General features: G+C 40.1%; 1 protein-coding gene across 1 annotated transcript in view; it reads right to left on the bottom strand.

The window, feature by feature from the left end:
• Positions 1 to 25,478, bottom strand: part of LOC116325986 (glutamate receptor ionotropic, NMDA 2C-like) — a 60,976-nt gene that overhangs the window by 32,227 nt on the left and 3,271 nt on the right. The window contains exons 2-7 of the mRNA XM_031747068.2: positions 17,768 to 18,140; positions 16,296 to 16,394; positions 5,241 to 5,306; positions 3,329 to 3,517; positions 2,133 to 2,473; positions 1,417 to 1,531 (exon numbers count right to left, since the gene is read on the bottom strand). Coding sequence (XP_031602928.1) covers positions 1,417 to 1,531; positions 2,133 to 2,473; positions 3,329 to 3,517; positions 5,241 to 5,306; positions 16,296 to 16,394; positions 17,768 to 18,124 — 1,167 coding nt within the window. The 5' untranslated portion in view covers positions 18,125 to 18,140. The remainder of the gene's footprint in view (positions 1 to 1,416; positions 1,532 to 2,132; positions 2,474 to 3,328; positions 3,518 to 5,240; positions 5,307 to 16,295; positions 16,395 to 17,767; positions 18,141 to 25,478) is intronic.

The following is a 25,478-nucleotide window of genomic DNA, read 5'->3' on the forward strand; positions in this document are numbered from 1 at the left end:
ATCCTTTAATTCAAAGTCCTTTAAATTCCTGAGACACTGGGATACCAACAGTTTGCACAACTGTAACAGAGGGGTTAAGCTCTACAGATTGCATATAAAAAAAACCTACTCTTTCAGCAAGTATCATACCAACAGGATACTGTAAATGAAACAATATGCAAAATTGTGGCCTCCCAGCCAATTTTAAACTGAAACTCTGAGGATAACCAGCTCCAGATCAGATTATGTGTTCGCTGTAAGTTACCATGGTGATCTAGCCATGTTAAAACAAAGGAAAGGGGAAGAAAAGAGATCCTCCTTCACGACACTGAAAATTCTAACTTTATATTCGACTTACCTCACTTGCACCCCTCTTGTCTACTCTTTGGGGTTGGGCAAGAAGTCTGTTTTTCTTTTAAACACTGCAGCTCTGTTGTTAATAAAAGGCAGAAAGTAGCAGAGCTGTGTGACAATTCACATCTCCCATGTATATAATTTTATTGATTATCGCTGCTTTTTATTTACTGTGAGTCTATAGGCGTAAAATTGATACAAGATAAGACCTGGGAGAGGATCCTGGCAGTGAAAGGGGACAAAATGTCACCCAGCAGCACCCTTCAGATGATGATAAGGAATAACAGCATGTTAAACTGTCAGGCTGTCACAATGAAAAGAGAGAAGCTTGAAAAGAGCAAGTACTCCACGACATGTCGTTATAACGGATGAGATACCTGACACAAAGAGGAGAGGGAGAACAAGCGGTGAGAGATCGGGCTGTAATGAGATGGGATTGAAAAGAAGGGAGAGGATTCGCAAAATTTAGATGCTTGTATGGCATCTTGTCAGATGTCTTGTTATCTGTAACTTGTGTGAACGTCAATACCTGTGCTCGGGGACTAACATGGGGAGGGAGAATATGTGATTTTAGGATCTACAAGCACAGACGATCCTAACCCCACTTCAGCACAATGACATGTCCATGTTCATACACATACACACACGCACACACCAGCCAGGAGGTGACATTGATAAAGTAGGTTGGTCTTTCCAGGGCAGAAATAAATGAGTTCAACTGTAGCTGTGAGATTACGTTTAGGTCTCTCTGTTCAGTCTCTGTTTTTCAATACACCCTCAGGCTTTGACTGCGTGTGTGCGTAAAAGGGATTGAAAACACTCCCTTGGCTGCAAGGCATGGTTATGAGGAAACAGAAAGAAGGATCCATCCTCACCAGGAAACAAAGATGCACAATTCTATTGATCTGAAATAATGATGTCAAACTTCAAGTGATGCCTGATGCAGGTGTAAACTATCAGCATTTATCCAGATTTTGAAGGAGAAACAAAATCCCAGATTTTATTTCAAATGCATTTTGTCTTGCCCTGCTCATGGTGTGTTTCTGTGCCAGTGTGTGTAATTCAGTTAAAGCTTCCCAGTACCTTGTCCCAGATTCTGTCCCGGTCCAAAGAAATGATAACCATAGAAGGGTTTGAGAGGAAGCCTTGGTTGTTGAACGACAGATCTCTTCTCTCCCAAGTCACATTCAGCATGTGTCTAATCCCAACAGAAACATAAACAGTATGCAATCAAGGAAGTTTGACTTCTGCTTTCTAGAAATCAAAATATGCATATTCATTCACACGGATGCATGCACATACAATGATCACCTGCTAATTAAATCTAAAGCTCCCCCCGGGAGCTTAATCTAATGTAGGAGACTGGAAGTAGCTCATTAGACGATGATAGCGGCAGGTGATTGGTCTGACAGCCGAGTGTTCCCACTGAGTGATTTCACTGTCTCTTAATACATTAATCCATGACAGACTAGACTGTTTATAATGAATCCAAATTAATTAGCATTTGAGACCACATGCTAAAGAGGCGCTATACTCGGTCCGTGACGTATGCTCACAAATTTCAATGAATAAAAAAACTGTTAATCACTCTACAAGTAAAATGAGTTAAAAGTTATAAAGATTCCAGGCAATACTAATGGAAAAGTCATACAGACGGGCTTAAACATGAATCATCAGCAGATTAAATTTTGCTTATTAAAATCTGCAATCACAAAAAAAAGATTACTATGATACATATTGAAGCTTTTGGGAACATAACAAAAACGAGTAACACCATCACCTGCATAGTGTTGCTTCACCTGAACAGAGTGTAGTTGTCTGAGTGTTTAGCCGGCTTGTTGCAGTCACCGTGTCCCTCGGGGATAAAACCATATTGCCGCTTGAAACTCTCTGCCCCTTTGGCTACGATGGCGACACCCTCCCTCACTCTCTGCCGCAAGCTTTTCCTCCACTGGTCGGTAATCACACCGATTACACCTATAGGGAAGCTGGCAGGTGGAGAGCTGTCAGGGTTGCCCACGGCCAGACTGGGGAGGATCCAGATGTAGCCTGGCCCCAGCAGACCCACCTCAGCGGCATTTTTAAAAAGGTACTGCGCCTCTTCGTGTGAGCAGTACGCCAGCAGAACCTGGGAGTCCAACTGCAGATGGACAATAAATCAGAATATCCTGAGCACGCTGCACTACTAAGTCATCAGAAGCAGCTAACTTGGATAACAGAGGTTTACTAAGTTATCATAAACCGCAAGAAAACAGAACTTAAAACCGATTCTCACATAGGGTTTTACTTCTGTCTCTATGTGATATTCATACAACAAAAGAAGCAGCGCTCATTAAAGAGGAAAGCTCAAGGTGTCCACGAGACGCCTTGTCTCCCCAGCTGCTGCAATATTGAACACCTAGAGCTAACTTCCCTGTTTTAAGCAATATTACGGCCTGCATATGGAGGCAGGAGGGATGCCTGTGGCATAATTTCCAAGTCTGCCACCAGAACACAGTTTGTTTCCCATTTGGGAGGTTTGTGTTTTACTTTGTTCTCGCAGGCTGATTACTTTCCTTTTCACTCATTTTGTACTTTTCACTTTTTGCTCACTATTTGGTCAGTTCTGGGCACTGAAAACTACTCCAAAAACATAGTGCTTTGTGTTAAATTACACGTTGATGTTAAAAAGATTAGCGCTGCAACTTGAAACATTAGGCTTCAGGGAACCCACCCTGAACAAGTGCCATTACTTCGAACAGAGACAAAATGTCAAAGCTGTCTGCCAACAGACAAAGCTAATAACATTTTAGTCTATCTCTGTGTGAAAGCCTTACAACAGATTGGTGACCTGGCCAGGGTTTACCCCATCTCATGTTAAATTTCCTAAAATTGCTACTTGCTTCCTGCCCCTGCATTTCATGCATATTGCACATTAAAACAGGAAAACAGTAGCTTGTGATTTAATGTCCCAGATAATATTAATTCCTTAACATTACAAAGTGACTTATCGTACCTGCTGCAGCATGCGTTTGAGCTTCATGTCATTTGCTCCAACGGACATTTCCAGAGACATGATATCCTGCACATTCCACAAGAAGTAAGAAGTATCTGTGTAGGACTGAACTATATCCACAAAGGTGTCGTAGCCCGGCATTAGGCTGGTGATCACCGCAAATTCACCCCAGTCATATTCCTCCATCATCTGAAACAGACACATGCAGAATTATCAATAACCGCTGCAAGAAAAAATATTGTCACATCCGATAAGGTGCGGTAAGAGTAAATAAGTAGTAAAAGTAAACAGTAAACCCTAACTTAGACAAATATATTATGTTTTGATGAGTAGATTAATATATCTACTGTCCTAATATCCACTCCTGGAATTCCGTTCTGCTATTATGGGCCATCAATGTCTGAATTTTGCATCTCAAAAAAATCATATTAAGTTCTTCCAAATGATCTCTCCTCATTGAGCTACCAATCACAAGGGGAAAAAAGGTACAGTTAGTGAGTGGGCCTTGAAGCTGTTGCTAGGTGAAATAGGTCACAAAGAGGTTGCTGCTTTAGTTGCTAGCAGATTGCAGCAGTCAGTTGTAATTTGCATAAAAATGCCGACACGTCTGAAAACGCTTTCGGAAGGCTAAAGGTTAGTGAAATTTGCTGCAGCCAGCACGTTTCCAAAAACACAACTTTTGCTCTGTAGACAAACATTCTCCGTTTCTGGTTTTTCATTTTTCACAGTGTCAGTATTGTTTGGAGAGTGCCTTATAAGTGTCTGCAAACATGATCTATGCATGCTATGTGCAACTGCTGCAAGTTGCAAGTGACCAAAGCAATCACAAGGAGGCTTTTGCTTTTACCCTCAGCAACTACTGGTTTCCAGGGCTAAAGATTTCCCAAAGTGTCATGGTGCTGTTTTTTGGACTAAGGTTTTTCTGTTGTGAACTCTGAATTCTTCTTGTTGTTGTTTAACATTATGTTGGTTTTCAGAAATGTGGCAACAAGAATGAACAAACTAAGTATCTTGATTCCTAGATGTTTCTGTTTCTGGTTCTTTCTGTGTTTTCCTTTGATAGTCTGTTTTCACCAGTGCTTTTTGTTGAGTTCTTCTTCACTTGTCTCTTCATCTCTTATTTGTTCCCTCTGTGTTCCGCACTTGTTTCCCCTGGGCTCATTACCTCAGTCTCCTTGTTTGTGTATTCACTTCACATTGCTCTATGCTTCCCTGTGATTTTGCCTGTCACCTACTGTTTCCATTCCCTATGAAATTATTCCTTGTGGCTAAAACTTTAGTTTACTAACATTTTGATTAAACAACTAAGACAAAGTGTTAACTAGTAAGCTTCAGAGGTGCAGAAAGGTTGTCATCTGACTTCTGGGTGTACAGAAGTCTATGGTAAAATGGCCCTCAGATGCCTGCTCTGTAACCTCAGTAAACACACGACTTTAAGGTCAGCTAGTGAAAATAAGGTTTACAGGTTTCGAAACACCACGATGGCAGCAACCGCAATACTTAGCTTAAAGCCTCACAATAGCACTTCACCGACAAACGCATGAAGTTGCATTGGTTATGTCCAAGTAATTTGAATACTGTCTGTATTGAGTTGCTTTTGGTTTTGTTATGATTGTACTGCAGAAGTGAATCCTCTCTTTGTTTAGAAATGTATCGAGCTTAACTTTGGGTTTGACATCAAGACAGTAATGACAAGATCAATCAAAAAATATACCTGCCAATTGTAAAATAAAAGTCTGCTGACTGCCAAGTGCAGATTGTATTGGTTTATGGAAACTCCAAATTTCAAATTGGGGATCTGCAATTGACTTGTCAGCCTCATCCCTCTTAAGATTTAATGAACTAGGACTTTCTTTCCCCAAAACTGAAAAAATTAAGTTTTTGCCAGCTTTAACATAATGCACTTCCATACCTTGAATATGCAGTTGACCTGCTGCTCCAGGGAGACTCCCATCTGCAAGAAAGAGGATCCTTCAGCCTGCAATGAAAAAGAGTGCTTCATTCAATGCTTCTGGTTGTCATGGTTCTGAAGGTGGATGATGCAACAGCAGCTCAGAGCAGACTTCTTTAGCGGGGCCCATGCTTGCTGTCACAGAGGTTTAAAAAAGTGTTGAGATCGAGTACCCGACGGGTTTCATTTCATTTGTTGTGAAATATTTTCACCCATGGAGAAAACTAAAATATTCTGAGTAAATCAGCACACGAAAAATCCTGGTACAGTGTTGAACCTGTCACAACAGAAGCCAAACTGACAAGATATTCACACGAACTCGCTCGCCTGTCCTCATTTTAGCAACATTTTTAACATTTTTACAGCTGCAGAACAGTCTATTTAAATAATTAGTTCCCTTGTTCGGCTGTAAAATGGTCAATGTTAAAAGTCACCATGGAACAGTCTTACATTACCAATTAATTAAGAGCCAATAAAGACAAAGACAGGACTACATTTTAAGCGGGTGATGCACGGGTGATTGCATTTGAATTAAAAGATCTTTAGAGATTTCAGCAGTGTCTTTAAAAACCTTAATTGGGCAGTTTAAAAAGTGACCAGTAGCACACCTTTATAGTTTTACACATATGGCAGCAACTAGTTAGCAATAGTTCCTTAACACCAGATAGCTGTCAAATATACCTGCACCCTATAGGAATAAATGTTCTATAAGGAAAAATGCTTTTATTTTTTCCAGGGCATTGATTCCCCAAATTGGCTCTCAATGTCTCTGAAGTGGAAATATTCAGTCCTGCTGCTCTCTTTATGTTTTAGGTGTTAGCATACATTTTCACACCTAACTCTAGTTTACCTCCAAATGAACAAAATCCCTCTTAGCAGTGCACTCATACACAGAGTAAGCACTGGCTGCACTTTGATTCAAACAGCCAAACCAGACAAAAGAGTTAGCCAAAAATTTCCACAGTCTGGACACTGTGCCCCTATCTTTTTTTAGAGCCGCGTCTGTGATAGTTAAAAGAAGTTGGAGATCTAAGGGGCCTAATGGTGCTGCAGGGCATAAGCAGACCTGTGATGTAAGCAGGTGCAAGAATATGCAGGGTCTTGACATAAGTAGTGATATGTTTTAATTTAATAATGGGTGGAAATGGGGGGGGTTGGTGCAAGAAAACGCAGATCAGGGCAATATTGTCTTTTTAAAATATATGCATGGTATAGTACATGTATGCACATTTGCTAAGTGAAAATGCAACATTGGGAAGCCTCAAAATCTAACGCACGAGAGAAGAAGGCAAACAGAGTGGATGAGAAAGAGAAGAGCTACTGTTAAACCGTCAAGTGCCATTAGGGACCAGGTCTCAGATCTTTTCAGTCTGTTCTCGTCTCAGAGGTGACTAACTGTCATCGCTCCTTCCTGTTGCTTTTCCCTCTCTCACAGCTCAGAGCCTCTGCAAAGCCCAAGAGAGTTCTGCAGCCTGAGGAATACCACAGGAGTATCACAGCCAGACTCTCTTTCACTCAATTTCTACCAGTTTTATCTCTGTCTGTGCTTGTTTGAAACTCACCTCTATCCAGAGTTGAAATGCTACCAGACCACGGACTGGGCTAGGCATCAAAATAGCTATAAAAATAGCAATACTGAGGCTGTCAGTGAATGAATAAAAAATGGCTGTGGATTGGCAGTCCTGGTTAGCCATAGTGCCCCACTTCAGCTAGTATGTCTATGCAGCGGTGAGGTGCATCATTAGAAGAGAAAAATACAATTAGTTGTGTCTGAGCTATTAAACAAGTTAATAACACGATGACCTCCTCGGTCAAGTTGGTGCTTCATCACTATTCGGTTTGTCACATCAGAATCAAACATGTTTGAAGACATTCACTTTCTCCTCCATAGTGAAATCAAATGAGAATTACAACAAAATCCTCTTCTCGACTAACTCTCACAGTGACACACCCACACAAAGAGACAGAGTTCACCCTCCCTCTTTTCATCCTCCACTTCCCAGCCGTCTTGTTCTCACCACCTTGGCAGTGCGGCTGTCACACACAAGCGTAATTAGCAGTCCTACTGCAGCAGCAGCGTATGGTAATATGACAGGGAGACTGTGGACATGGTGGCTGCTTACACACTCCTCTCCTCCCACGGGGAGAACTTTGTACAGTACCGTCCCTCAGTGGAGTGACCGGTGTCAGTCAAGCACACATAGATGCTCATTCACATATGGACACAAATGTATTACACAGTAATACCCAGACAGGTCTGCTAGATTTACCATTTTAATTGCTTAGCAAAGCCCCCTACTACAAATCACAGCCAAATATTAGCATCCATTAATGCATCTGATGGCCACAGTTAGTTCACAAATTCCATCGATATGTATAAAAATAACAATATTCTCAGCTTGTATTTGCACTCACAAGGCACTTTATTAGGTGCACCTGTTCAACTGCCCATTAAAGCAAACATCTAATCAGCCAATCATATAGCACAGACTCGAGACATGGTCAAGACAATCTGCAGAAATTGAAATAGGGGAAGAAATGGGATTTAACTGACTTTGAACATGGCCTGGTTCCTGGTGTCCCATAGGCTGGCCTTTTAGAAACTGCTGGTCTGTTGGGATTTTCCCACACAAACATTTTTAGGCTTTACAGAGACTGGTCCAAAAAAGGAGAAAATATCCAGCGAAGGCAGACTACTTTGAGCTGATAGGAAGACAACAGTACCTCAAATAACCACGCATTGCAATCAAGGTATGCAGAAGAGCATCGCTGAATGCACAACAGCTCAAATTATGAAGCAGCAGAACTTCTGTCAACTAAAGAAAAAAACAGGAAACTGAGGCTGCAATTCACATACCTCATCAAAATTGCACAACCCAGTCCAACGAAGGAACTGAAGGTGAATCTAGTAAAGTGGCCGGTGAGTGTATAGTGCAAAGCTTAACAAAAATGAGACATGAAAGCCAGCTCTCCCCTCAAAATCTATATTTTTAAAAAACTACAGTGAAAATAAAGGCACTTTTCTGGAGGTACACCAAATGTGTAATATACTGAATGTGACAGTTTAACAGGAAAACCCAATAAAGGTGTTTCTGTAAATGGTTTGCTGTCAAACACCATCTTCAAACCCTAGCTAGATTATAAAATATGATTCTCATCCACCCTTTCAAACAGCAATAACAGCATGCCCGTGATAAAAGGTCCTTGCGTGTTAGCAGGAGCAACATGGGCTTATACGTCTAGCCCAAGGACACTTACGTTGGCACATGGAGAGGCCTGGATTTAACCACTAACCCTGCAATTAGTGGGCAACCTGCTCCACACAATCCAATGATTCTCATAGTCTCTGCAGTGTCACTGGGGGTATGAGATATTCCCTGTTTTGGCATTTTGATGATGCAGTAGTGATAAAATGTGCTTTCTAACATGTTGACTCCAAAGACAATGGCATATAATTTACATTATTTCTGAAAATCTGAGTAGCTCTTCATACCCTCTAGAATGATTAAAAAAAAAATCATCACCACAAAAAAAGACAACTTTGTAATGAGTGAGCCGTGCTTATGAAAGGACAAACAGGCACAAATCATGCCAGTAACCTGCAAAGGTTTTGCATTTTTTGTTTAATTTTTCATTCCATAAAAAATTAGTTCCTACCTGACCCCCTGAATTTATGATACATACCACAGTTCTTTTGCTCGAATTTGGTTAAAAAATGTGGCAAAATTTAACACCCTCTTGTCTGGGTGTAATGTTTTGACAAAGCGTAAATGTGTTTTTTAACCATGATCATTTCAGTCTACACCTTTGGGACTTCTTACAATGAAAATTTTCCTTGTTAAAGGTAAAAATTGATGTATCTTTATAAACATACTAAGGCCGATGTACAAACAAAAAAAGGAAAGAAAGGAGGCTGTCGTCAAATTTTTTTTTTTCATTAAGTTATCCGACATTAAAGCCACCATAATCACAGATATATTTTTGAAGACATGGTCTTGGTGACAGCTTCTCTCTTGAAAGGGACTATATCTTCAAAAGAAATTATCTCAGGCAGTATTTCAAAAGTAGTTGTGATGACTTGAGCATCAGAGACAGAATCAGATTATCTTTTGGTGCATTGGGGTTGGCGGAAGAAATCAAGCACCGTTAACACAATCGATGGAAGTTGATGGAAATGGTTTTAGGGGACTTACTTGTCCTTTATATAGTGACATTTATCTCTTCATGATGTCAGGAAAAGTATTAAACTACTGAAATACTTTTATTACTAGTTTGACCGACTGCCTTTTAGAAATTATTGGGTCATACTCGTTAAATTTGGCCATTAATGTGATTTCATTCCCAGCATTGGAAAACCGTATCCAGCGTGAATGCAGCAGCTCTGCGCTTCTCGTGACCTGTTTATGGAGTGCTGTGGTTTCTGGATCATGAGGCCGAGGGAGAGCCAGAAGGGAGGCGGTGGAGAGAGGAAACAGAGGTGCAGAAGGACAGACAGAGAAAGCGGGTCAGTCTGGCAGCAGAAACAAACCCCTAAAAAAGAAACGTACACTGTGATCCAGTAACAGTTGTCTGGCTCATATCATCACTTTGAACCAAAATCACGACCAGCGTGTGACCTTAGACTGCAGCCAGTCCTCAGATGGTAACCCTTGAATATAATCTTCCACTGACAGCCTCAAATTGTAATAGATGATCTTATATGCTCGAATGCTCGAACTCAACGCTTTCTTTGCTTCAAAAATCCATCATGTTCACAGTTAAAAGGCACTTTTGTCCGTGTTTACTGGCATCCACATAAAGCTGTCAGCTTTTCTTTTTTTTTTTTAAATTCCAGACCGTATCATCGCCTGCCAGCGCAGTCGCTCATTATTTGATGTTTGTAACTGTAACAAACAAAAGCTTGTTTGTGAGTGATCAAACATTTATGGCGCAAAACAGAGAGATTTAATAGTGCTTCACGAGAGCAGATAAGAGCTGTCATCTGTAGTTAATTAATTCCTCCTTTCCCAAAATGTTTCACGGCAGCTATTAAAATAATTTACTATCCTCTGTCATTATTTTAAGAGCGAACTCAACCCAATTTACAGAAGCAATGATGCTCTTTATATTTATGTCAAGTGAAAACTATTTGTTTTGTTTTTTTCAGAAAGACATTTTTTGAGATGAGATGAGGTGATAGTTTTTCTATCACGTCATTGCTATTATGTCCACTTTGCTGTGGACGTAATATGTCCCTATGCCTCATGTTTTTACATGTCTTTTCTTTGTATGAAGTATTTGCCTTTTGTTTGCTTCCTGGATCAATTTAAAGGTTCTGAAAATTACGTGAATCATATATTTTGCCTACACATTAGCCAGACTCTAACCCATTATCACCCATAGTGGATTTTGAACTGACTTGTTATCGCGTGCTCTCTACTATCATCTTTCCGGTGTCAAGACACTTGGAGAATTAATGGTAAAGTAAATTACATTATGGGGATTTAAGAATATTAAAGTAATGTTAGGGATGTCATGATACCAGAAATAGGAGATAAGAGAATTAGTAGTCACTGTCAATACCAGTAGAATTACACAATTTTCAATAGCGAATTTGATACCATGGTAAAATAAGTAAGTTCAGTTACCAATATGCTAGTGGCAGACCATTTTAATTATATTTTGTTGACAGGACTCGCTGAGAAACCCAGTTCTTAATGGCTTTCTTATCAACGAGTTGGGGTGGCGCTATCGTGGCTCACTGGTTACAATCTTCCACTGGGGATTTTGCTATGGTTATGTCTAATATTTCTTGTGAATGCAGTGATGACAGACGAGAACACTTGCAGGTGATTTAAAAAAAAGTACAGTTGTGTTTTTAGAATTTTGGTATTGAAACGTATCAAGTATAAAAATTACTGATTCTGGTGACATACCTTCTGCAAATTGGGAAGGAAATTGGGGAGTTATAAGTAAATACTCCCCTGGTGCCTGCATGTGGCTGCTGGGATGGTGGAGGGATTGAAATAGCAGGTAGTGATGTGGAGCAGCAGAGAGAGGGATGGGACATTTTGCAGCTTTAATTCACCACCAAATTGGGAGAGTCAGGCATGTTACGTGTCTATGACATAATGCAGCTTGAGCGGGCTGACCTAGCTAGCAGGCTTCGCTTTATTATAGACAACAGTGTGGACAGGCATTGAGCCCTGACCTCAACCCTATCCAGCACTTCTATGATGTACTAGAACATCAGCTGAGAGCCAGACCCCAACACTGCTGGTGGCATGCAGTGCCCCTCACCGAAGCTCAAAGCATTCAGCTGCTTGCGGCTCCAGAGCAACACGGGGCCCCTGAGGGCTGAGAAATCGTACAGAGTTTGCCACTAACACTCTGAGCCCTACAGTGGCCCTGAGAGGTCAAACGGATTGCAACTTAAAAAACCAGCAAATAGAAAAATGTTGTTCATGTGTTTTATTAAACTTGCATTGTGTTTTGTGTGCTTTTGCAGTATTTTTCTATTTACTGGTGTTTTCTTCAGTTGCAGTGAATGACGTTTAGAGCCACCATAGAGCCCCACCTAAATCCATATGGGAATATGTGTGAAAGAATATAGACGCTAGTACAGTGTTAACAATATAACCACTCAACTTGGCCTTAGGCATTGTTGCTGAACTGAAGATGGTCTCTGCCATTTGTAGAGTAATGTTTTGCCCCTTTTTCTGTAGGACACCAGTAACTGAGTGATTTGGAGAATTACATTTTTATGAAATCTTTTTTAGTTAACATTAAAGTTGCATTTGAGCTAAATGCCAAGGTTTGACAGAACTTAGTAACAAATTTCTTTGCATCTAAATTTTATAAGTTACTAAGAAATATCCGTGTAAATTATAGTGTATACATTATTGTGTGTGTCTTTTATTGTCTTTTCTGTATCTGTAGTGCAGTCCCCAGCACATAAGTTTGTATCCTTTGTACTGGAACTATTACAGTTCTATCAAAAAGATGTAAAAAGTAGAGCTATATTGTGAATCTGTGCCCAAGAACAACATTCAAAAGTTGAATTTGTGCTCAAATATAATTTAAAGGTATTAATATGTTACTGGTATAAGAATCTTATACAGTGTCTCTTTGTTATCTTTTCTCAGAATCATTAAATTTATAACACCAGCAGCAAAAGAGAAGGATAGGGTGCCCCCTCCAAATGATTGATTATACTGTATGTGCACTGTAAGGATTCCAAATTACCTGATATGCTGCTTTTTTGTCATTTTCTGTTAAGCCAAAAAAAAATCCCTTACATTTATTTTATTTAGTTAGTTAGTTATTTAGTTATGTATTTATTTATAACACAGTGACGGTGAACTCTGGTTGGGGGACTCCCCTGTGAATTTTTGCCTTGGGCCCCAACAGACTCTCCTGGCGTCAGCAACACTGATGCCAATTGGAGCAAACCTCTGCAGCCAGGCTTCAAAATGTTATCTAAATCCTCAAAACAGTTAATCTCCTGATCTGCTAATTAATTAACCTATACGATTAATAGTTATTTTATGAAGCCGATTCATTGTTTAGAGTGTAATAATCAATACAGAATGCTTTTACGTGGACATCACCATTCCGGTAATCATCCCGTGTCGTTGTTGCACAGGGTCATTTCAGAAACATGGACAAACTTTCAGAGTATAGCTGGAGAAACCAGATTACTGTTGCATATACATTTGCAGCTAACACACAACTATTATGTAGTGGCAGTGTTAGGTGTAACACATACTGTAATCACATTACATTTTTAGTAACATTGTAATGTAACACGCTACTGAACTAAATTTAGTAATTACATATCAGTTGATCAGTTATCAGCACGGCCGATAGAAAGAGAGAAAAAAAAGTCAGGCATTTTTTGCAGCTATTGAGGATTGGAGATACTAACATTATTTTTATTTCTATTGCCCCAAAAGATCAGAGCGTTATACTAAAGTGCAAACTGCATCCAGAACAGAAACGACTGCATTATAAGGCGAACACGTTGACTCTTTATAGCCATCTGCACAGACAGGATGCTAATGCAAAGCTAGCTGAGAGCCCAAAGTCATTATAAAGCTGAGTGCACGCCGACCCCGGCCCAGCAGCCAGAACCCTGAACTTCTCTTTGGGCTAGTTTTCATCTTTGCTTTGTTTTGATGCCCTTGGGCTCATACACCCAACCCTATGTTTTGGGGTATTCATAACCATATTTTGATAAAACACCCTTAACAAAACCCATGTTTAACACTTGGATTGTCTGATATTTTGGTGTTGTCTGCATACTTTTGGCCATGTGACGTTTCTGAAAACATAAAACCCATCAACTCTGAAGATGCATCTTTTCCTCAGACTGAATACAATTATTATCGCAATCACTGCCATCATAATTAGAATATTCATATATCAGATTAGAATTTTATTCCAACTGAATTAAAGTTTTTTTGTTATTAAAGTTTCTTGTTGTTCCCCCTGCAGCCTCGTTGGCACCGTGCTCCTGCCCCCCATCCTCATGTCCTCTCTCCTCTCTGTCGCCTCCTGCTCCACTGCTCCCACGACTCGACATCTGGAAGTAGCACCCTCTAATGATCACCCAGCACACTGCAGTGACTGACAACCAGCCAACCAAGAACACACAAACAGAAAAAGCACTCAATCTCTGATTTCTAACTCCTCCGAGAGACACGTCACTACATTTTTTTTCCCTCCTTCCCTCGCAGGCCCTATTGAACAGCCTTTATGCTGTTTTTCAGCGCTTCCTTAAGCTTTAATTTCCTCTTCTTCGCTTTCGCGTGATGTATGTGCCGTCTGACAAAAGACACACTTCCTCTCCAGCCTTCAATCTTTTCATCTTTGTCTCATTCCCTCCTTCCTTGTTGTTCACCATAGAAAGATCACTGAGACAGGAACCATAAATAGGCGGCTCGGGCGGCTGCTGCTTCTTTTTAAACCCACTATCAAAGATATTCATCATCATCAGGCCTATTGATAATCAAGCACTATTGAGCTCTTTTATCCCTTAACAGAATCATGCACTCACGGGCATGTCTTTCTCCATCCAGCCCACCTGTCCCATTGTACCAGACACCTCTGACAAGCTTTTTTTTTTTTTCTTACTGACAACAAAGGAGCATATAAGAGAGAGAGCGACTGAAGAGGAGTGTGAGGATAAGGGTAAAATAATGCCTTCGACATGCAGGCCACAGGAAAATGCTTTTCTCTTTGTGCTCTACAGAGAACCACCACTCAACACTTTGGGCTTCTCAGGGGCAACGTCACACCTGCTTGTTTGTGTTTTCTCGCTGTCAAGTTGACAGGTTTTGTGATTGGCTCTGCAAATTACCAACCAGAGACCGGTGATCGATGATGAAATTTGACAAAAATATTCTGGAGGCAGCAGAAGAACTGTGTGACATGTGTGTTAAAAGCAGATCTGGGGTAAATGGCTTGGAGAAGTTTTCTGAGGGACAGAAAAAATTGAGGGAAAAGATGAGTGAATGGTTTGGATTCGGGGATAAATGGTGAGCGCTACAGGGTGCTTCAGCCTCCTGAAGGGTCTAATTAACAGTTTAATGCTGTCCTAGAGCTCCAAGTGAGCAAAAAGGAGCACAGGCCTCTGGCTTACTTCAAGCCACAGTCTTAATAGACTCTGCCAGCATGCACAAAAAAAAGCAGATTCAGGGAGTGAAGGTGATGGAGAAAAAGAAGAAAGCAGTGAAGGTGTAGAGAGACCAAAGCAAAATATGAAATGCATGGGGGAAAGAGACAGGGTTAGAAGTGAACTAACCAACGGGGGGGGGGAAGGAAGAGAGAGAATTATGGAAACAAGGAGGACTATTTCACTCACAAAAGAGACTCAACTATGAGACAGTAAAACACTGCCTTTGGGCACCTGTCAGCCAAGCTTCATCGAGGCATCTTTCTCTTCTGTCTGTCTCTTACTCACTCGCTCTGCCATCAAAATACAGCAAATCAATCACTCTCCTGCAGTTACAACTCCTCCTGTTTAATGCCTATCTATGACGAGACATCTGCAGATACCTTTTGATCAACAGGAAGATGATAAATACAATTACTATGGTTTACGAAATGTTGCTGGGGGTGGAATTCATAGCCACAGGGCTATACAAGTTTCGATTGGTTGATAGGTGTAGGAATGAACCCATTTGACTGTGTGCATGTGTGTGTGCGTGTCTGTGTGTGTACTTCTCATATGTGACAGTATTCATTTGCATGTGTTTGAGAGTTGTTTCTATAAATACAAGGTGTTGGAGATAGCAGTTAAGCAATTAAAGGAAGGAAGGGGAGATGAGCCGAAAGCTTAGTGTGAAAGGAAGAAGAGACGGAGCCACATTCCCACCACAAAGTGGAGAAAAAGTAAAGATTAAGAATCCATCTGGTGTCATCAATCTCTTCTTTACAATCTAACTACACAGCTCGCTGCTCTCCATTTCTATTCATCAATGAGATACATGCTAAATCATAGCGGGAAAAACCTGCTGGTCTTCGACTGTGTAGACATGATTGATTGAAGCACAGATCACCCGTAGCACTTGTCTCCCCTTACGAGGTTTCCTTTCCCACAACTCAAGACTTTTCCCAGCCACGGATTAGACGAGATGATGAGGGTCGAAGGCTCTAGTCACCGCTGATAATTCACCCATCTGTATTGCTCATATCCAAATATTTGCATGCAGCGAGTTGCTTGCCAAAGTAGGTTTCACCGCTCTGACCTACTTAAGTTGTTTTAAGCTGAGTGATGCCGGTGCAAAAGAGTTCTGACTAAGACAGGAGGCTGTGAAGAGCGAGTGCTGCTGCTGACAGGATTTATATTACAAGTTGTTGTTCATCTTATACCAAGAAGTTGTTTTTCCCTCATTATACATATGTGACTAGTATTATTTTAATACCTCTGAGTGAAATGGATTCACGAGTGTGGTGAGAAGGCCCAATTTAGGCTCGATCCTGGTGGTGGGACAGCTTTGAGAAGATTGAAAAGTCTCGTTGTTTTGACAGTACCTTATACGGTATGACGACTGCAGACCCACCACTGATGCCCACAATTGGCAGAGCTGTCTGTGTGGAGAGGAAGTCCAAGATCTGTGCTACTTCTGCCACCTGAAAGATGAAAACAAACAGATTTCATATTTGAATAAAAGAAGATAAAAGTGTTGCACCAGAATAACTCATATTTATTAATATAGTTTGACCAGTTAGTAGTGATCAAAACACCAGGATGTGAAATTCATATTCAATCCAGAAACTGATCGATTGCCAGATTAACGGCCAACTTTTAAACATTTTGTTGTTTAAATCAAAATGACACCTGAAAAGCAACAATTTTGGCAGGCAAACCTGAACAGGCATTAATAACAAGTCTTGCAGATGTTTTAAAAAGGTAATGCTTTCAAACCTCGTAGAGCTCCAGTTTTGTTTTCATGTAATTATTATTGTACTACACTCAGAATTTTTATTAAAATTACTAATAGAGGAGGTCATAAAATCTGCCAACTCAGCCATGTGGACCTTTGTGCTGCTGTGACTTCTTGTGACTAGATCAGTAGCCGAAACTTGGGGGGCAACAATTTTTAATTTTAATGGCACAGGCTCTAACCCTACCACAAACCTGACCTGGATGGATGGATGGATGGATGGATGGATGTTTGCAAAAGAAGAAGAATGTGACTGTGAAGTGCAAAGTTGCTCAGCTATCCAAGCATCTATGAAGGGAAAATGGTTGCATTAAAATAGCAGCAAAAAAGTCCAAAACAGAGCATGTAGCAGCCAAAACCTGCATGTACCATTACTACCCATGTGTGTTTCCACAGTAGATTCTCTTTTGCCACAGTTTTCTTTGAGGTGCCCTTTGATCTGGTTTTTACTGGCTGTTGTTGACGTTATGGCAATAGTTTAATAGTAAATGAGAGACCTTGGTCTTTATTAGTAAAAGAATATGTGCTAACAATTAAATGCAAGCTCTAATTCTATGGTATTATCACTAAAAAGTATCTCAAGTAATAAGCCACTGTTTTACTTCTGTTTAAATGTACTCATAAAGCATTTTACTTTTTTCAGCAAAATCCTTTTAAGTGATTTTTCTGACAAAAAAATCTTTGGGTAATTTTTTGGTAACTCTATGCTAGCTATACTTTTTCCTACGACTTGATTTAACCTGAGAACAATGCCTTTTTAAGGTTAATAAATCCTTTAAAATAATGCTTTGCAGAAATTAAATTATGGTGTTGGTAGGGTTTCAGATCGTAAAGGGAAGAGATGTTGCATTAAATCAAAGACAGCAAGTAAAAGTAAGCATGTAGTACACGCTTGGCATCTCAATTTGTTCCTCTTTGTGATTTAGGACAGGACAGATGCTTTTTTTACATAAAGTCTTGCCTCGTGCAGCTTTAGGAAATGGATCTGGGTGACTGAACACCATGACTCTGGAGAGGATGTCGGATCAGAAAACACAAAAATGCATAAATTATTCTTACCTGAGCACCGGTACCCGAGCCCACATCATCCTCAAACACCACACCGTGCAGCTTTTCCGTTGCCATGGTATCGCAGAGACGTGTCAGCAGGTCACGAGGGTTGGTGTCATTGACCAGCACCGTTACAGGGCTGACCACTACGGGCAGGTCGACAAAGTTCTCTCCACTGAGACGACCTCTAACCTCATTCTGGTAGCTAGAGCCGCTGAACACCACCGCCACATTGATGGACGGGTGCAGGAGGAGCGGCCGAGCCTGCAGAGGAAGCGGGGAGGAGATAAGGAGGAGAAGGAAGAGGAGAAGGAGGAAGAGAGGGGGCCAGGGGGAAGGAGGAGGATGTCCCCTGGGAAGGGCCATGTTGGCAGGCTACTGCCTGGAAAGGAGGAGGAGGGTGGGAGAAGAAGAGAAAAGGAAAGGGAAGAGAGCAGCAGTCAAATATACAAGCTGCTTTACTTTTGTGATGCTTTTGACATAATGCCTCATGATCCCCCAGTACATATCCATCCCTTACTTCCCTCTCCTGGTCTGTCTCCCTCTCTGACCCCTTTGTATGACAGTATTAGCCCTGCATTTAGACTTGTGTCGTCAGGAAAACTGTGTGTGTGTGTCAGAGTGTGCGTGCATGTAATCCTCCAAAATCCAATCCCCAGTGTCATGACTGTAATCACCTCCCCATCTCTATACATTTCTGATTCAGCACACACACACACACACACACACACACACACACACACACACACACACACACACACACACACACACACACACACACACACACACACACACACACACACACAGTGTAAGCAGGATTCCAAAACTGTCACACATGTCCTCAGCTCTCATTACTGGGATTACATTACGTTGCACCTCATTACTTCAGCCAACCTCTCTCCATGTGGTGTGATGTCATCAGACTAACCCCAGAAATGCAAGATGTGAAACTGCTACAATAACTCTTGAGTGGATTTCAAATAATGCACTTATTTCAACAGCACATCGTCACTAAGCACATTTGAAATGTTGACCATTGACCTGGATTGGTATACGATTTTAATTCCGAAAACGTGGGCTGTTGCCCCCCTCCCATTAAGATACAGCAGATTAAAAACAAGATAAAGTCAAAAACTGGCATTTTGTTTTTAATTATGTCCGATATTAACTTAAAATGAACTGATAAAATAAAGCCATAGAACTGAAATTACATCAAACTCTTCATTTATGCAAATTGTCATTACCAGGAAGAGTAATAAAAGCAATACATATAATATAATCCAAAAGTATTGAAATACACTCATTCACCACTTTGCTAGGTACATCTGTTCAACTGCTCAGTCACATGCCAGCAACTCAGCGCATTTAGGTATGAAGAAATGCTCAAGGTGGCCTGTTGAAGTTCCCATTCTAAACCGTGATTTAGAATGGGGAAGAAATGTCATTTAAATACCTTGAACAATGCATGGTTGTTGGTGACAGACTGGCTGGTTTTAGCATTATAGAAAGTGCAGATTTTTTATTGTCCCACACAATCATCTCTAGGGTTGACAGAGAATGGTACAAAAAAGAGAAAATATCCAGTGAGCAGCGGTTCTCTTGCTGAAAAAACCCTGCCTATATCAGATGTCAGAGTCAGACTGCTTTGATGATAAGATGACAAATGTTATTCAAATAACCACTCATTACAGCCAAGGTATGCAGAAGAGCATCTCTGAATGCACAACATATCGAACCTTGAAGCATCTCTCCTGTCAGCTAAGAACAGGAAAATTAGGCTACAGTTCACACAAGCTCAACAAAATTGGACAACAGAAGATTGAAGTAACATTGCTAGGTATGATTAGTCTCAATTTCTGCCAGGACATAAGGTGGTACAGTAGGGTGAGAACTTAAAAACAAAGAAACATGATTCATCCTGCTTTGTGTGAACAGGTCAAGCTAAAATGCTGTTGGTTTAACACCAGCATTTTTCGATTTTCTCAACGCCAATTTTCTCGATACAGGATGGGCTCCCTACTAACAACTGAACATTGTTTAAACACCACAGCCTACCTGAGGATTGTTGTCCATTTCTTTATGACCATAGTGTAATCATCTTCTGATGACTGGTTACAGCAGAAAAACAAGCCATGTCTCAAAGTTCAAATCATCTAAAACTAGCTTCTTGAACAGTCCCAAAGAGCACCTTTGGGATGTGATGGAACAGGAGATTCACGTTATGGATGCACAAATCAATTCAGTTCAATTCAGTTTTATTTATATAGCGCCAATTCACAACAATAGTCACATAAATGTTCTTTAAATTTTAAGGTATAGACCATATAATAACAGAGAAAAAACTCCAGCAGTCAAACAATGCCCTTTGAGCGAACTCTTGGCAACAGTGGGAAGGAAAAACTCCTTTTTAACAGGAAGAAACCTCTGGTACTTCCAGGCTCAGGGAACAACTGTGCAGAGCAATCACAAAGAATTAAGGAAGTTTGGAAGGCAAAAGGGTTTGCAACCCAGTACTAGCAAGGTGTACCTAATCAGTGTCAACCCACTGTATATCAATTGAAGAATCAATTTTAAAATAAAAGCCTTTCTTGAAAAGTAAAAATATATAAAAAAAAATAAACAAATGTAAAAAAGATTATATTTCTTTGCACTTGGTCTTCTAAAATGGTTGTCACTTTAATTAAAACCTGTTTGGCATGCATTCATAGTACAACTCAACTTTGCATTTGCTGTTTGAAGATCATTTCCTATTTAATCAATATCCTTGAGCCTTTGATTAAACCAGGTGGGCTTTCACATAGCAAATAAGGATCTCCACACAAACACTCACCCAGTACTTAATAGGTAGGACAGAATAGATAGCGTGCTGGTTTCATCTGCGGCCATCAGAGACGCTCTGAATCAAAGCTGAGAGGTGCTGTTAATTATCAAAGTAACACTGGGTTAAATGTGTCCCACCTCTCCAACACACTTCATGCTCCTGGCATATCAATCATTCATCTTAATAAGTTTGTAGGCTCCTGGGCTTTAGGTGCCCATAGCAATAAATATGCAGTTTGACCCCTTGAAAGGCAATTTATCCTTATTAGATTTATTCCAGAAATAAACCATTGTGTTTAAATTGGGAGTGATGAACAATAAGACTTTTTTCTTTAAGTTTTGCTTCATATTTGTCAGTTTTCTGTTATTATATTGATTGTAATGGTCGGTGGTCGCACACTGGCCATTTTACTGATGTTTTCTAAGCTTCCTTATATTTACAAAAGCTCTGTGATGTTGCATGTTTTTAATTTGTGCAGCACATGATAGAAAAATATTATCCAATGTCATCTGCATATTGTGACATTTTGTCAGTTCATTTTAGCTAGGTCAACAATTTAACAAATCCAACCTCTCCAGGTGAAAATGAGCCGGTATCAGACCTAAAGCCACCCTCAAGTCTTTCAGCCAATCATGTTAACATTCAGTTTCTGTGGCCTGCAAAGAAAAGTGTTTACTGCCTGGGCGCAGTAGCCATTTATCTCTGGGCCAGAGCGCTGAGGTCCATGGCGCCATTAAAAACTAATTTGAAATTCTTTCATTTTTAAAATAAAATGTGAATATTTGTAATTGGAGCATATTTGTCTTCTCTATCATTAAAAAAAACCCTACGCTAGTTGGATCAACTCAGTGCGGTTTGCCACAGTTTGGGGGGTTTTCCATTAGGTCATAGTACCTGGCACCAGGTACTTTCTTAGTACCTGCTCACCAGGTGTTCCAAGCAATCAGAGCAGGTACTAAAATGTGAAGTCGTCAGGCTACATGCCACCGATTGGTTGGACAGTAGCCTCACTCGATGAGTCATGAGAGCTTCGAGTTCACTAAAATTAAACCGCAATTTTTTAAGCCCGACAATAAGGGAAATAGCTACAAAAAACCAACGGTGTTCATCTGAGTCTGACGAAAAGCCACAGACCGAGCAGCAGGTATATTCTTGCCTCAACGTTCACCTTTTTTGTAGCGGTCGTGTCGCATATTAATGACGTCGGGGGAGGCTGGGATGCGTTGCTTTCACAACAACCACGCAGGTTAGGTATCAGTGGATTGTAATGAAAAAGCAATCGATCAGTGGCGAGTCAATCCGATTAGGTAGTAATAGAAAAGAGGCTTTTGTTTCCAGTGAATCATTGATGTAAATTGTTGTGTTTTTTGGATGCTAAAAACTAGCACTTTAGCCCCCCAAGCAGCATACTTCAACTGAAAGCCACAGACAAAGAACAGCTGATTATATTTCAAATATGTGAAATAAAAGGCAAATAAACAAACACATACTGACCTTCGTTAACATCTGAAGTGGAAAATGTAGGCAATATTCTTAATTATCACACATAATGTTCATTTTACAATTCGAATGTTACACAGTAAGATTAATATTGTACTGAGAGAAAATTTTATATCTTCATGGGTAAGAGCTGTTTTTTGCGTAACATTATTAGAGCCTGTGGATCAAAAGATGTTCATATTCTGGCGCATATTTGTAATTTAAAAGAAATTACACTGCATCTCCAATAGCTAGAGGATTAAAAGTGAAAATTAAAAATTCTTTAACTCTTAGTTTGGCCATAACTCAGTGCTTTATGCATGAATGTGAATGTAAAATTAACTTGCAAATCTGTCATAAACTTTCATAATTTACTTTTTCATTTCCTTCTACCAGAGTGAATAATAAACTGTTTACACAATGCTTGCTGAATTTTGCTTGAAATGATATTAATTCAAGCTCACACACACAAAGTCAGTAATGGGTTTAATGTACATATACCTCAAAATGTTAAAGGTGGTGTAGGGGAAACCAGAGGATAGCTGCAAAAGATGGAAATAGACTGGGTGGATCATATGACTAGAGAGCAGGTCAAGTGTTCATTTACCAGTGTAATCTCTGGAAAAAGAGATTAGCAGTGTGTTTGTGTGCGAGTGTCTGTGTGTACGTGTGGTTAGGAAGTTGAGGGAGTGGGTGTGTCTGCTCCAGATTGGCAGCAAGGGTATGATTATGACACACAAAGGATGTGAACACAAGAGAAGGCCACAATGTGTCTAAACTTAACACACAACAACGGACTGTGTATTGGTCTTTTTAAATGAATTATAAAAATCACATGCCTTGTTTTAGACAAGACGCAGTCAGTCAAATATAATTGTGAAAATGTGAATATGTCAGACAGCAGTTTGTCAGTAAGTGTGTACACACATTTTCCCAAGATCCTTGGATGTTTATGCACTTTTTTTTTTTTAAGATATATATTCACATGCACAGTTCGAGCGAATGAGCATGGTAGTGCATGCACGGGTTTTTTATTATTATGGAAATTTCCAGATGGAGTGCAGCTCTTCCATGTGTGATAAACTCTCTCACTGGGACTTAGGTAGGCCTGCTTCAGCATCAACACGACAACATGAATCCAAATTCCTCTTGCCATACACTATTAAGAAAAAAACAATCAAACTGCTGTGAAATACAAGAACAATGAGAAGTATAAAAAGAATGGTTTCTGGTTAATTTGACTATTAAACAAACAAACAAACAAAACATACCCAATATACGATATCTCATATAAAATAATCATTGGGTTTTTTTGGTTGTTGTTGTTTTTTTTTTTTTTTTTTTACTGTTGTTGTTTTTTGTCATATTTTTGCCTAATAAGTACAGAATATTTCAAGCCTGCTGCCCTCTGAGAACTGATCAAATTAATCATAGCTAAAGTAGGAAGCTACTTTTTGTACTGAACTTTTCACCTCTCTGCTGATGCTACAATAGTGGAACAATCAAAACTCTCATGTGGCCTTTTAGCCGATTAATTGCTGCACAATCTGTCATCACAAATTAAAATGTTATTTTTCTATGTAATTTCTCTATAACAATGGGGAAAACACTGACACACAACTGAGTTCTCATAAGCCTATAAGTGGGCTTATTTCACAGTCTGCAGTAATGTTTGTTTTTAACATTATCAATCAAATACTGGACTACATGTTAAGCTGATGTGTAAGTCCGTTCTCTCTCTCAGCTGGGATATGACAGCGTCCCTCTATTCTCGAGGGGAATAAGCAGATTGGAACTAGTTGATGGGATGAGGATCATCATCATCAGAAAGTTATCAGCATGTCTTGTTTGTAGGGTTCTTAAAATACAAGAAGCTCAATACTGATACCCATGAAATTATTCAATGCTTAATATGATTTTGATACCACAGGGGCAAAACTTTTTTTTTTAAAATTGACGTTACCAACAGGTAGCACTGATAGCATTTTTGCCTAGCTCGTTTGTTTTTGGCCGCAGCCATCAGGCACTGCCTAATGATAACTTGACAGCCAATGTGGTTATTGGATAAAGATGCTTTCAGCTGTTCACTTACTTCTACAGGAGCTTCCACAGCAATTTGTATCTGTATGTTTGATTTGGCAAAGATTTTATACCAGATGTTCTTACTGATGCAAACATCCCAGTTATCTGGGCTTGGGACCAACACCATAACTAGGAGAACACTGGCTTGTGGTTAACACTTATGATAACTAATACTTCAGTGTTGTTGGAACACAGTGTTACTGAGTACTGACCTCCCCTAAATTCCTCCTAAAGTGTTGTTTCATGTTGTGAAAACTACTTAAGCTGCTAATGAGGGAAGAGGCTGTGTGCTTCCCTGTGTGCAAGTGGAGGAGGTAAAAACAGCGTTATTGGTATCATTACTGAGAAAAAAGGAATATCTAATCCAATAGTCATTTTTGGTATTATTGATTAGTATGTGAGAATTATTAATTTTTTTTAAAAGCCTCCTAGCTTGAACTTTGTTTTTTTTTCTAAAACACCTTTGAAACTAATTCCACTGCACTAATTAGGGAGCCTGAATTAGTGGGTAAAATTAATGTAGTAAACAAACACCCTCTCATCAACATACAGCATGCACGGTGCTCTGACAGCTGCAGGAAACGTTAGGAATCTCTAGAGCCCATTTATACAGAGCTAGGGTCCAAGAAATCCCAAAATGAGCCTTTATTCTGCAGTTATTTCATTTCCTGATACTGATATTCTGACAGTGGGAATTCCCAGTGAATACCTGATTCCAAGAATTTTACATGCAATATTGCTCTAATTGCAACACCAATGGCAAGTGAACTTAATAAACGTGATACGTTTGTTACAAGAAATACTAGAAAACCTTGGGTCCTGACATTGATGTGGGTGCCACGTAAGTGTTGCTGTAGACCAAGCATATCTCCCATGGTAGTATCACTGCAACCTCAGCACTGGCCTCATTAAGTGGGACAATGCCCCCACCCAATCACACAAGTGCTCTGGAATACAACAGAGACCCAAGGCTTTGACCCAGCTCGTGAACTCCCCAGATCCCAATCCGATCAAACAAGCTCGATCCACAGAGACGCTGTCCTGCAACCCACAGGACAGGACATCCCACTGGATGTTCTGTCAACAACTTGGTGCCAGACACCACGGCACACTCCCAGAGTTCCCATGGCCATGTCCTAAATGGTCGATCAAAGGACAATCTAGAAAATATTTGATACGTGGTGTCGTGGCTGTTCAGTGGTGTATTACAGCAATAATGAAAGAAAAAAGGAGAGAGAGAAAATAATGAAAGAAAGAAGACTGTTGAGATGTAGTCACCAGTGGTGATTGAATCAGAAAGATATTATGTACTGTCATGGATTTTACATGTTTGCATCA

This window comes from Oreochromis aureus, linkage group 8, assembly GCF_013358895.1.
Source record: "Oreochromis aureus strain Israel breed Guangdong linkage group 8, ZZ_aureus, whole genome shotgun sequence".
NCBI classification, from domain to species: Eukaryota; Metazoa; Chordata; class Actinopteri; order Cichliformes; family Cichlidae; genus Oreochromis; species Oreochromis aureus.